Source organism: Myxocyprinus asiaticus, chromosome 18, assembly GCF_019703515.2.
Source record: "Myxocyprinus asiaticus isolate MX2 ecotype Aquarium Trade chromosome 18, UBuf_Myxa_2, whole genome shotgun sequence".
Classification (NCBI taxonomy): domain Eukaryota; kingdom Metazoa; phylum Chordata; class Actinopteri; order Cypriniformes; family Catostomidae; genus Myxocyprinus; species Myxocyprinus asiaticus.
This window is the reverse complement of record NC_059361.1, coordinates 2,700,897-2,713,325: the sequence shown is the minus strand read 5'-3', so window position 1 is coordinate 2,713,325 and position 12,429 is coordinate 2,700,897. Positions and strand designations below refer to the sequence as shown.

General features: G+C 37.8%; 1 protein-coding gene across 2 annotated transcripts in view; it reads left to right on the top strand.

Annotated features, from left to right (window-relative positions):
- Nucleotides 1-12,429, top strand: part of sema3d (sema domain, immunoglobulin domain (Ig), short basic domain, secreted, (semaphorin) 3D) — a 91,896-nt gene that overhangs the window by 72,416 nt on the left and 7,051 nt on the right. For both annotated transcript variants that reach the window (XM_051724590.1, XM_051724588.1), the window contains exons 16-17: nucleotides 299-363; nucleotides 600-736. In XM_051724590.1, coding sequence (XP_051580550.1) covers nucleotides 299-363; nucleotides 600-736 — 202 coding nt within the window. The remainder of the gene's footprint in view (nucleotides 1-298; nucleotides 364-599; nucleotides 737-12,429) is intronic.

Genomic DNA, 12,429 nt, shown 5'->3' with positions numbered 1-12,429 from the left:
CTGTGCTTTTTGGAGCTTTAAAGTGCTGGTCACCATTCACTTGCATTGTATGGACCTACAGAGCTGAGATATTCTTCTAAAAATCTTCATTTGTGTTCTGCAGAAGAAAGACAGTCATATACATCTGGGATGGAATGAGGGTGAGTAAATGATGAGAGAGTTTTCATTGTTGGGTGAACTATCCCTTTAAGGTCCCTATTCATCATTGAAGTTCTAACATCAGAGGGTTTCTACCAATTGTGAAGATACAGATGATGCTGTTAATGTGTGTCCATCTGTCCATTGTATGTGCACACAGGAGGGCCAGAAGGCAGGACATCAAACATGGAGACCCGTCCAACCATTGTTGGGACACAGAGGATGGTGAGGAAGCGTGTGAGTGTGTGTGTGTGTGTGTGTGTGTGTGTGTGCGTGTGTGTATGAATCATACAGTAAAAGCACTTAAAGCTCTGTTTGGTTCTAAGATGTTACATTGTCCTGTGGGGTTCACCTAATGGACTAAAACACAAACCCAAAAAATACCTTTACTCTCTTTTAGAAACACTGATTGATGCCTCTCTCTGTCTCTCTCTCTCTCTCTCTCTCTCTCTCGCTCTCAGTGTTAGGGAGGAATATCGAGGAGAAGGTGTTGTACGGAGTGGAGAGTAACTCATCTTTTCTTGAGTGTGTCTCTAAATCCCAGCAGGCCCAGATCCGATGGTTCATCCTTAAGCCAGGAGCTGACCACCGGCAAGAGGTACCAATAACACATATCCGCATCCATATTCATATACCATGATATTAAAGTTATACTTTCAATGGTGGCCTCCTGGTACTTTGCACTCATTTGTGTCCAGTGTTGTATACATCAACCATCATTCAGTATAATTGTTATGTACTGAATGTGTGTATTCCAGTCATATTTTCTCTTTCATAACAATGTATTTTGGCATCAAAGGTTTTTCCCTCCAAAAACAGATGTACAATAACTCAACCCTCATAGTGCTTAGAGAATGTAGATTCTGAATATAATATTTTTAAACAATTTGTGTTGGAACAAAGAGAGAACTCCAGCTGTTCTCTGCATAATCGAGAAAATGACCTGCAGATTTGGGGTAACAAACATGCTGATACAGAACATAGATACTTAGATACACTTTTTTACTGTTTTACACCTTCAGTTTCTATCTCTGTTCATCCTCAGTGCAGCTTATGTCACCTCAGTCTCATGCATGGTAACTTTAACCCTCTCACAACCTACAAACACACTGTATGTTTACTTAATATAGGTATCTAAATGCATACCATAGACATCTATTGTTTTTAGATGAAGCTTATAATTACTACAGGTTAAAGGAATAGTTCACCCAAAAATGAAAATTCTCTCATTATGTACTTACCTTCATGCCATCCCAGATGTGTATGATTTGCTTTCTTCTGCAGAACAATTTTGCTGTAGTTTCCAGTTGATATGTCCGCTGATTGGCACTAAAATCACAAACCCATTCATATACTGTAAATAAAGATTAGAGAGAAAGGTTAATAATGAATAATCATTTAATTTTGGTCTTTTTCTCACACAATCACTTCAGAACTCTTTGAATAAGGTGATTTTTTTATGAAAGAGTGCAGTTTGAGGGAGAGTACATAACACATTTTTAATTTTGCACACACACACAGACACACACATGTTGGTGTGGTGTGGCTCTCCTTATGAGGACTCTCCATAAACATAATGATTTTTGTTCAGTATATAATAGTATACTGTACTATAGTATAGTAATAGATTCTATCCCTTAACCCTAACCCTACACCTAAACCTAACCCTCACAAAAAACTTTCTGCATTTTTACATTTTCAATAAAACATCATTTAGTATGTTTTTTAAGTGATTTGAATTATGAGGACACTAGAAATGTCCTCATAAACCACACACACAAAACACACTCACACACACACACACACACACACACACACACAAAACACACACACAAACACACACGCACACACAAACACACACACACAAAACACACAAACACACACACACACACACACACAAACACACACACAAAACACAAACACACACACAACACACACACAAACACGCACATACACTCAACACACATGCACACACAAACACGCACACACACACAAAACACACAAACACACACACAAACATACAAACACACACACTATGTGCACTCTTTGAGGAATATTTGATAATATCTACTCATATTATGTTGTGTTTGGGCTCGTTTGAATCGGGATAGTCTGCTGTAAGTTACGATATGTCATTGTCTATGTTATACGTTTGTTTCAGGAAATAATAAGGAAAAACATAACAAAAAGACACTCCTGATTATTATATTTGTGTGCGTCTGTGGGAATTTTATACACTAAAACTCACTGCAGTTTGACCTCTGAGTGAAACAAATTTACTCATTGCATTCTACAAATTGAGACCTTTCCAATGATATATAACACACTGCTATCTCATATTTTTATGGTTTTATCAACTCTGAATGTAATTGTTGTGATAACAAATTTGCAAATGACGAGAACAAAACAGTTTTTATTTGTCAGCAAATTAAAAAGCATTATTTAAGAATTGGTAGGATCAGCTATATGCATTGTAAAGCCCAGATTCCAGCTTTAAGATTACTCCTATTTTGTTCAGATCAAGCAAGTGGTTATTAATTTATTATGTGATTATTATAGATTTTTTGTGTCCCCCATTAGCCCAGTATGAGCTCCGTTCAATGAATCCTTATATCAATAAAGAATATGTTCAAAAAAGGAGTACAAACCTGTCATAATTACTAAAAAAAGAAGTTGATAAAAATGTCTAATGCAATATCTTGTGACAATATATGCAATATGAGAGATTTATAAACAGTCTAAGTGGGCCAGTCATTTTTGACCCGGGAACACAAAATGTGTTAGCACAAAAGGAACACAGCACAAGGGTTAAAATGAACAGATTTCAACTTAAAATTAATGTCACATTAACACTGACTTTTTACAAGTTCTTTATGATTTATTTTTACTACTTTTCAAATGCTTTTTATGTGTATATTTTACTGTTTTAGTCTTGTCCCAGACTTTCAATATGAAACTATGAAAATATTCAATTAAATACAATACAGAATTTGAGATGTTCATGAATTACATGATGTGATGCATGTACATACAGTGTTGGACATTGTTAGTAGACAAATAAAAAAATCAAGTGAGAGTGTGAAAAATGTTTATAGATCTAGAGAGAGATAGTGTGTGTGTGTGTGTGTGTGTAAAAATGGAGTTCACAGTGCAGATACAGAGGTCATTCTAACCTTGTGGCATAGGTCTGCGTGTGTATGTGTGTGTGTGTGTCCTGCCTTGTTGGCTGTGATGAATAGACAGAGGCCAAGACCTGACTCTGGAGTGGTAGATCAGCATATCCTTGTATTGATCCGTCTTCCCAACAATTAATCCCAACAGGAGTCTGTGTACTGTATGTGCGTGTGATGGAGTTTTGAGAAACGTTTCTGTAGGCATGACAGAAAAATGCTGCAGAAGGTCAAATCAGAGCACAAACGTCATTAGTGGTGCAATTACGAAGAAATGTGCAGTTTCCTGCTTGTAGAAATATCCTGCAGTCCCACATCTCATGTAAACATCAGTCCTGCTATGCATTTGTTTTATTTTAGCTTCCCTTCCTGCTTTTCTTCTGTCTGTCCTTCCCACAGAAAACAGACACAAACGAAAGACTCCCTACAGCACAGCTGCTTAAAGCACCTGCAATACACACACAAACACACAATCTCACACCTGTGGTGCAATCTGACAATACCACCCCATACTTCACCTCTTAAAAAACAACAATACATGATAGAAGAGAAAACAATGCTTTCTTTGTGCCTGTTTGTGGGAATGTTTATCAAAACAAGGTGAGCACTGATATCAGTTTGCGAAGACAGAAACAGACGCTGTGTATCTTACAGTACTAAAAACACAGCAGTTGGATTAGGGATGAGAATTGTAAGGAATTGAATGATTTTGATTAAAATTAAGACTCCACATAGCAGTTCTGGTTCCTTGATGTTGTTTTATTATTTTATTTTATTTTTTACATTTTGAGGAAGAAAAAATGGACAATAGCTGGGTGTTTCTTCAACTTCAGGCACTGTTAAAACTGTGGACTGATAGAGAGTAATGTTACATAAGTAGCAATGTGACTACTAACAATGTGCAACAGTGTCAATGTGTCATTCATGTCATGAAAATTCTTAACTTTTGTCCAATTGGTTAACAAGTACTGTAACTTAAAATAATAATAATAATGTTAATAATAATAATAATTTTTTAGGGGCAAAAGTGTTTGGGTTTGTGGAAATGATGTCACAACTGTAGGACAGTCATAATTTTGGAAAATTGAGGTTGGGCAGAACCATTAACAGAACTTAACGTCATGAAAGTCATTCAGTTCTAGTGTTATCTTCAAAAAGTTTGTGAAAAAGAATCAGTTCTCGATTTCTAACCCTAAATATGACTACACTCACTCATCCTCATGCCTTCTGTCTCTCTCTTTCCCCTCATCCCTTTCCCCTTATTTTCCACTCTCTACACTCCCTTCATTTTACAACCAAATATAATTTCCCAGAGGCTTCTGGGTCACTGGCAGGCCAGCTTGAATTTGAGATGGTGAGATAGTTCCTGGGCTGACGGTTCCAGCCTTTCTACCAGAAAGACTCGAAATAAATGAGAATAATCACGATATGGGGTAGAATATTTTCCTTTGGTGTAAACCCCGTCCTACGGTTCAGAGTTCTGAATTTTTGCTCGAATTGTCTGATTCTGCCGGAAGACAATGAGAGCAGAGGAGAGGAACTTACCCTTACAACAGGACGGGACCTAAACTGGTGGTGAAGGGGTGGATGGGGGGTGAAACCAGTGCGCATGACAAATGATGAATGACACCTGCGGAACTTATAAAGCAGATGCTGAATTATGATTGGATGAGACGCCTTAATTGAATGAATGGTGTAATACTACAGAGTCTTCCTAATAGAATTACCGCTGCGCTTCCATTTCTACCAGAAAGACTCAGAATAAATGAGAATAACCATGATATGGGGTAGAATATTTTCCTTTGACGTAAGTTATTATTTTCCTGGTCAAAGGCTGAAACCGAAAGTGAAGCGCTGTCGGCTCATGATGCGCGAATGGCTTGCATGCGCTGCACGAGTCTGTTGGGTATATTTCAGTCTCGTCACGTTTTAACTTTTTGTTTAGCCTCCCATTTAGCTCATGAAAACATGCTGCGTGATCATGAGGAAGGATTACATCAAGATGTAGATTGAAATGCATGTGCAGAATTTATATAAATAAAATAGTCTACTCCTCTCTCGCCATTGCTGGCCTGACAGTGATTACCCCATCCTTGTGCCAATGCTGGCACACGTGCCATAGGTTGCTGATCCCTGGACTAGCTTGTGTGAATTGCTGGCCCTAGCGAAAGGATGAGCATTGATGTTAAGAAATGTGCAAAGGATGCCTTATAATTGTGTGCACTCCTTGATAAAGTGAGAGTCCTGCACACATTGATCGTGCAATACCCTTGAAAAGGATAAACAATGCTTAGGATGTCCCTGAGCCAGAGGACTGTGTTGGGGTTGGGATTGGGATCCCGCGGGACCCAACACAAATCTCATGGGAGCGGGCAGTTTTAACTTTACTGCAGGTGGGAGTGGGCGGTCAAAATATATACCACGGGTCCCGGGATTTAGCTAGCGCTAACAAGAAGGATGGAGTCAACAAATGAAGTTGAAAAGAAGATTAAAGCAGGTTTTTACTATACAAAACCAAAGCAAGTCAAGTCTGACATTTGGACAAATTTCTCAGTTGTTACTGACAAAAATGGAAAAGAATTGGACTTTGTAAGTTGCAACAAATGTGCAAAAGTATTAATCCTCTGGGGTCTGAGGGTGTTTTGGGCCCTGGAGAAGTTTTGACATGCCTTGACATTTGTGCTTTTTTCAGTTGCTTAAAAACATATTAATGGCTAAAGTCTGATAACACTGTATTCAGCACAAACTGGGCTACAATAATATGTGAACAACATGTATGTACATGTTTGTATTTTTGAGAAAACATTTATGCATGGTTTTTGAAAAAACTAAAATTTTAAGTCACTGAAATAAGGCCATATATCACATACTAAACATTTGTTCACAAGACTTTTGAGAACTGGATCTTGTAGCCTAGAGTTTTTGCTACAAAAATGATGTGAAAACCATCTTGATCACTCATTCATACAAAACAATATAGTCAATTAACTTTTGTAAGACACTTTTAGTGTTAGAAAGGCGATATGTGAGGAGGCGTGGATGATCATGAATATTGATGTGATTCACACCTGAAGAGACAAAGAACCCTCCCCTGAGAGAGAATGAATGAAAGGCGACTTAATGATTGAATGTATTGTTTGTAGCTTATTCACAAAAGCAAGTTTAAGTTAAAAGAAGTAATCTGACTATACATTTTCTTTACAGAAAGACTTAAAAACTTTAGACCTACACTACCATTTAAAAGTTTATAGATTTGTAAGATTTTTTAATGTTTTTAAAAGAAGTCTCATATTTACAGCACATTTTACACCTTTACACCCGAACAGATATTTGCAAGCACAAGCTTTGTTGATGATAATGAGGCAGCATAAACACTAGTTAAAATATAATCTAAACATTTTTATATCATATTACATATCATATTTATATCATACAGCATACAATTTAAATACCAGCTTTAGCCGAAACAACATTTAAATGTAACTAAAACTTGCCTATTAGGACATATTTCAAATTTCAATACTCTGAATCCTGGCTGGCAAGTCTGGAAATAGTCCAACTAGTAAAATATGTACATGTTAATATAAAATAGCATGTCAACTAATAAGTAAAACTAAATGACTCATCCGAAATTGTATCCTCGGCTGGATCAAGTCGCTCTTCAAACGTTCCTCGTCGGATTCCTGCTCTTCTTCTGAGGAAAATGTGAACTCTTCGTCACTATCCAGGAGCTTCCTCACCTGTGTAGTGTGCCATCTTCCAAACGTGCAGAAAAGTGAATGAACTTCATGTTTATTAAGGCACTGTTGGGGGCGTTTACCATTTGCATTGATCGCCTCAGCACATTACCGTATGAGTAGCGTGCTCTGCTGGTGGGTGTGATCACATTAGGGATAATTAGCTGAGCCAGGAGAAACTGTACATCACTTTGTTTCATACAGATTACATTGCAGGAGAATATTTGTTTTAAATTTGAATTGTTTTATTTAAAAGTAGACATTTTAAGCTTTCTTTAGACATATGTTTCATGTTTGTGTGATAAGTATTCGCAGAGTTTCAGTTCATTTTTGTGACGTGTTACAGAAAGATGCTCGCGGAGACAGAGACAGCTGAAAGCGCACCCTGTTTATTTGCTTTATTTTACAAAAACACAAGGTTTTGTTGTTATTGTGAGTGTACACATATAAAAGTAGACCCTTTATAGTCTCTAATGATGTCTTACACTTATCTGTATGCCCAAAAATGATGGAGTATTTTAAGTTGTTTCCGCTGTTATGAGGAAAAAATCCAGCAGGATGCGCTGGCGCGTCCGTCGACCCCAGAGGGTTAATATACAATGGGCACAAATCTGGCACCTCTGGGTTGAGGCTAGGGATGGGCGATACCACTTATTTTCTTTTCAATCCGATACCAAGTACTTTTAGGCCAATATCGCAGATATCAATACCAATACCGATACCTCTATTCAATTTTATTTTTACGAATTCTTTTGATAAAATTAGTAACTTTAGTATTACTTTATTTATTTATATATATATATATATATATATATATATATATATATATATATATATATATATATATATATATATTTATGGGTCTAAACAGAAAATTATTAGGCTGCTTTGTTTACCTTTTAAAAATGAGTTAGTGTAAGCCACATATAAAACCTCAAAATTAACCATAGATATTAGTATATGGTTACTATGAATAAAATTAAGGTACCATGGATACTACAGTAATGCTGTAGTAAAGCCATGGTCAATTGTATCAAAACCTTGGTTACTGCCAAAAAAAAAAAAAAAAACATTGTTACTACAGTCATGGTTACTACTCATGGTTAATACAATATTACTACAGTAAATCCATGGTAAGTTTTTATAAGGGTGTCATTTATTAGACAGGATTAAAGATCATTATCAGTGTTTTAACAACTCTGAATTTAATTAAACCTGTAAAAATTGATAAACAATCCCATTATAATTCATGTCTAGGTGTGTTTTTTTCTGTCATTATCCCAGGAAAGCACTGCTCCCTCTTTGAACGAGCACTATGAATGAAAGAGTGAGCGCTGTCTGCTGGTGTATTTTAGCATTTATGTGCATCAAGATAAGCAGAAGAAAAAATAGTTCCGGTGCCATGCAACAATTCGCTAATATAATTCTTTTTTCCACTACGAAGCTTATGAAATGCATTGATATTCATGCAATCTAAATAATAAGATGACTTGTTAAAAAACAAAAAAACAGCCCATCCCTAGTTGAGGTGACATACCTGCTCCATTCTCCCGGGTCAAAGTAAGCTCTCCTTCAAAGATTAAACACTTCTTCCTGCACATATTTTGAATGTAATGTTTCTGTAGGCTCCGCTGCAGCCTAACAGTTGTGATGTTTTGTAGCCTATCAAAAGATAAGAGAGTTTTATTAGGCTAATAAAAATATAGCGCAAGTTATTTGTCATGTGTGGTGCTTTACTTTAGCTTGACATGAATGAACAAGTTTATCTTATGGTCCGTTTAATTTAACGCAATGTTTTATGTCTGTTATTCTGAACGTTTAGCATAGCCCTAATATTTGTGTAAATTCTTCATTATCTCTACAAGCTGTGACAGAATGTTTGCAGGTGCGGACGGGAGTGGATACACATGTTGTGGGTGCGGGCGGGAGTGGAATACACGTTGCAGGAGCAGGCGGTAATGGTCAGAAATTCAGTGGGAGAGGGCGGGAGCGGGATTAAGAAAACAGTCCAGCTCAGATCTCTACCCTAGGGCAAGCTTTGATCGTGCAATACCCTTGAAAAGGATAACCAAAGAATTTAACTTGACTGAGCCCTGAACTGGGCGAGCATTGGTTGTGCAATACCCTTGAAAAGGATAACCAAAGCATTTGACTTGTTTGAGCCCTGAATTGGGTGAGCATTGGTTATGCAATACCCTTGGAAAGGATAACCGATGCTTAGCTATGCGTCCAAGCCCTGATAGGGTGAGCATTGTTAGGGCAATACCCTTGAAAAGGATAACAATGCCAATAATGCATCTGAGCCCTGAATAGGACAGGCATTGGTTGTGCAATACCCTTGAAAATACCATTGGAGTTTGGATTTCTAAGTTTGCTAAGCTTGGATTGCTAAGGATTGCTAAGCTTCTAAACCTGCGGATGGGTTAGCATTGCTTTTGCAAGACAACTGTGCTTTACCATTATTTATTTATTTATGTATATATGAACACAAATAACCAGCAACACAAATACGTTTCACTTTCCTGCTACTAAAATGTCACTGCCCGATGGGGACCACAGCAGTAACTGCATAGATGAATATAATGAAGACAGATTAGGCAGAAAAAAACACCACAATTTCGGTGTCTTGGGACACTAGTCTCACGGCCAGAAAGACATGCTGCAGTTGCTGCATTGGGCGGCACATTGCGCTGTTTAGGAGAAGCTGTGGAATAGTTTACCACTGTCTGTTAGGTCCTCCACTTCTATCAGTATGTTTAAAACCCACCTCAAGGATCACCTGTTCGCTTTGACCTTTGAATTGTGATGGCCATTTTATGTTTTGATATTTGGTTTTAACGTTTGGAAATGTTTATTTTTATTGTGTTTTAATAACACTGTGTTGTTTTGTTCGATCTTAAATGTACAGCACTTTGGTTTGTACTGTAGGTTTTAAAATGCTTTATAAATAATTTGAACTTGAAAACATATACGACTGAAAGGTCGAAGAACTAATGAATGCCACAAGAAGCAGATCAAGAGGGCAAATATGTAAATGCGAGTAATGATGAGATGTAGATACCTAAGCTTTGTCGAAGTCTGTGTCAAAAACCAACACACATTGATTCATGACATGAGAAGCTTAATCGACTAAATATTAGGTATCTGCTTCAAAAGAGCACTATCCCAGAACAGTGAAATCCTACACAGAATGAAAATACCATCAATTACCTAATTGTAAGATGTTGACAAAGTATGCGTTGAGAACCATTTAATAGAAACATTTATCGCGCTGTCAGAATAGAAGAACAGAAGATTAGAGAACAATTCCAGTATCAATAATGAAATACAACCCTGAAAAATGTTATTAGATGTACTAAGCCAAATTAGCCAGGTACACTCAAAATAGATGACTGCCCAACTTAAGAATATTACAATTACAATTCAGTGTATAGAAGCTGAGGGTAAAGCTTTGGCATTTAAGATTAATTACATGATGATGTCAAAAGCATTACAACCACTCCACAGTCAAAATAATGAATATACCATTAAATAATTTGCTAAATATCACACATAATAACAAACCATGCGATAGTTAAATGCAGTTATTAGGTTAGCACATTTGAAAGGACTAGCACTACCAGCACATATTTGAGAAAATAAACACAAATCTGTAAATGTCATGAATTGCTGTACTAGATGAAAAGGGGAAAGGGATATCAGGAATTAAACATTTAAATATTATCTAAAATGAACAGACAATACAATTAAAACATATAAATGATTTAATAAGGAAGAAGCATAGAAAAATGCCTTGGAAGGGAGTTTCGTGACTGTTTGAATATTTATCATGACTTAAAGTCAGGGACATATTTGTCACCATATTTGAAATGACCCTGGCATACTGCTCTGTTATTTGAGTGTAATTCAGTAAATCCTACCACTAGGTGTCAGAAGGCACACAGCAGCATATGAGCATTTTCCTTTAAGAGAACAGCTGAACTTGCCGCTTGAAAAGCCATACTGATATGAATATATGATGAAGAGGGAATTGAGATCATTGATAGCAAAACCTAAACCCCAACAACCACGAGTTAGATGTATTTGACAAATTGTTCCCCTAAGAGAAGAGAAAACCATTGGACTTGGGTGTCTTGCTGTTGAGACCAGCTGCATAGATGAATGTGAACATATAGGTGAGTAAACCAGCGATGTATAATCCAAATATGAAGCGATTGTTTGCTTGAAAAGCAAAGCACCATGAATGAAGATTGTGTTTCGCTCACATGCGAGTGAGTGAAACCAGCGCGCATGACAAAAGATGAACGACACCTGCGGAACTTATAAAGCAGATGCTGAATTATGATTGGATGAGACGCCTTAATTGAATGAATGCTATAATACTACCGAGTCTTCCTGACAGAATTACCGCTGCGCTTCCATTTCTCTCTCAGAAACCAAAGACAGACCCTGCACTATGCAGAGTGGCCGCAGACAGACAGAGGTCTCATATCACAGTTTTAATGCCTTTGACCCAGCACTGCTTTAAGAGACAGATGCTTTGCTTAAACCTGTGTCTATGATCAGAGGCCAGTTTCCTCTTACCCTCCAGTAAAACCTTGAGCAGGAGTCACACGCCGCGATATACTGCTGAAATACAAAGCACAGACTCGAACACACCCACACACCATAACATCTCCATGACATACACACACGTTTCATCTTGACCCTAATGTGCCCTTGGCCTTTATGTTTTAGTTCCAGCTGTCACAGGTGCTTTAGACAGTGTTAAACTGACCCATTTCCTCACACACTTCTTTTCCTGACACACTACTATGGCGAAAAAACTTGCATTCTTATTTAGAATAAAAAAAAATATGTCTCCCCTTTTCTCCCCAATTTGGAATGCCCAATTCCCAATGCACTCTAAGTCCTCATGGTGGCGTAGTGACTCGCCTCAATCCGGGTGGCGGAGGATGAATCTCGCTTGCCTCCAAGTCTGAGACCGTCAATCCACGCATCTTATCACGTGGCTCGTTGAGTGCGTTACCGAGGAGACATAGCGCGTGTGGAGGCTTCACGCTATTCTCTGCAGCATCCACACACAACTCACCCCACCGAGAGCGAGAACCACATTATAGCGACCACAAGGAGGTTACCCCATGTGACCCCACCCTCCCTAGCAACTGGGGCAATTTGGTTGCTTAGGAGACCTAGCTGGAGTCACTCAGCACGCCCTGGATTCAGACTCGCAACTCCAGAGGTGGTAGTCAGCATCTTTACTCGCTGAGCTACCCAGGGCCCCCTTAGAATTTAAAATTTAAATAGCTGTTTTCTGCTATCATGACTTTTGCATTTCCTTTAAGCACCCTTTAGATGGCAAATGGATGACTGTAAGTCAATGC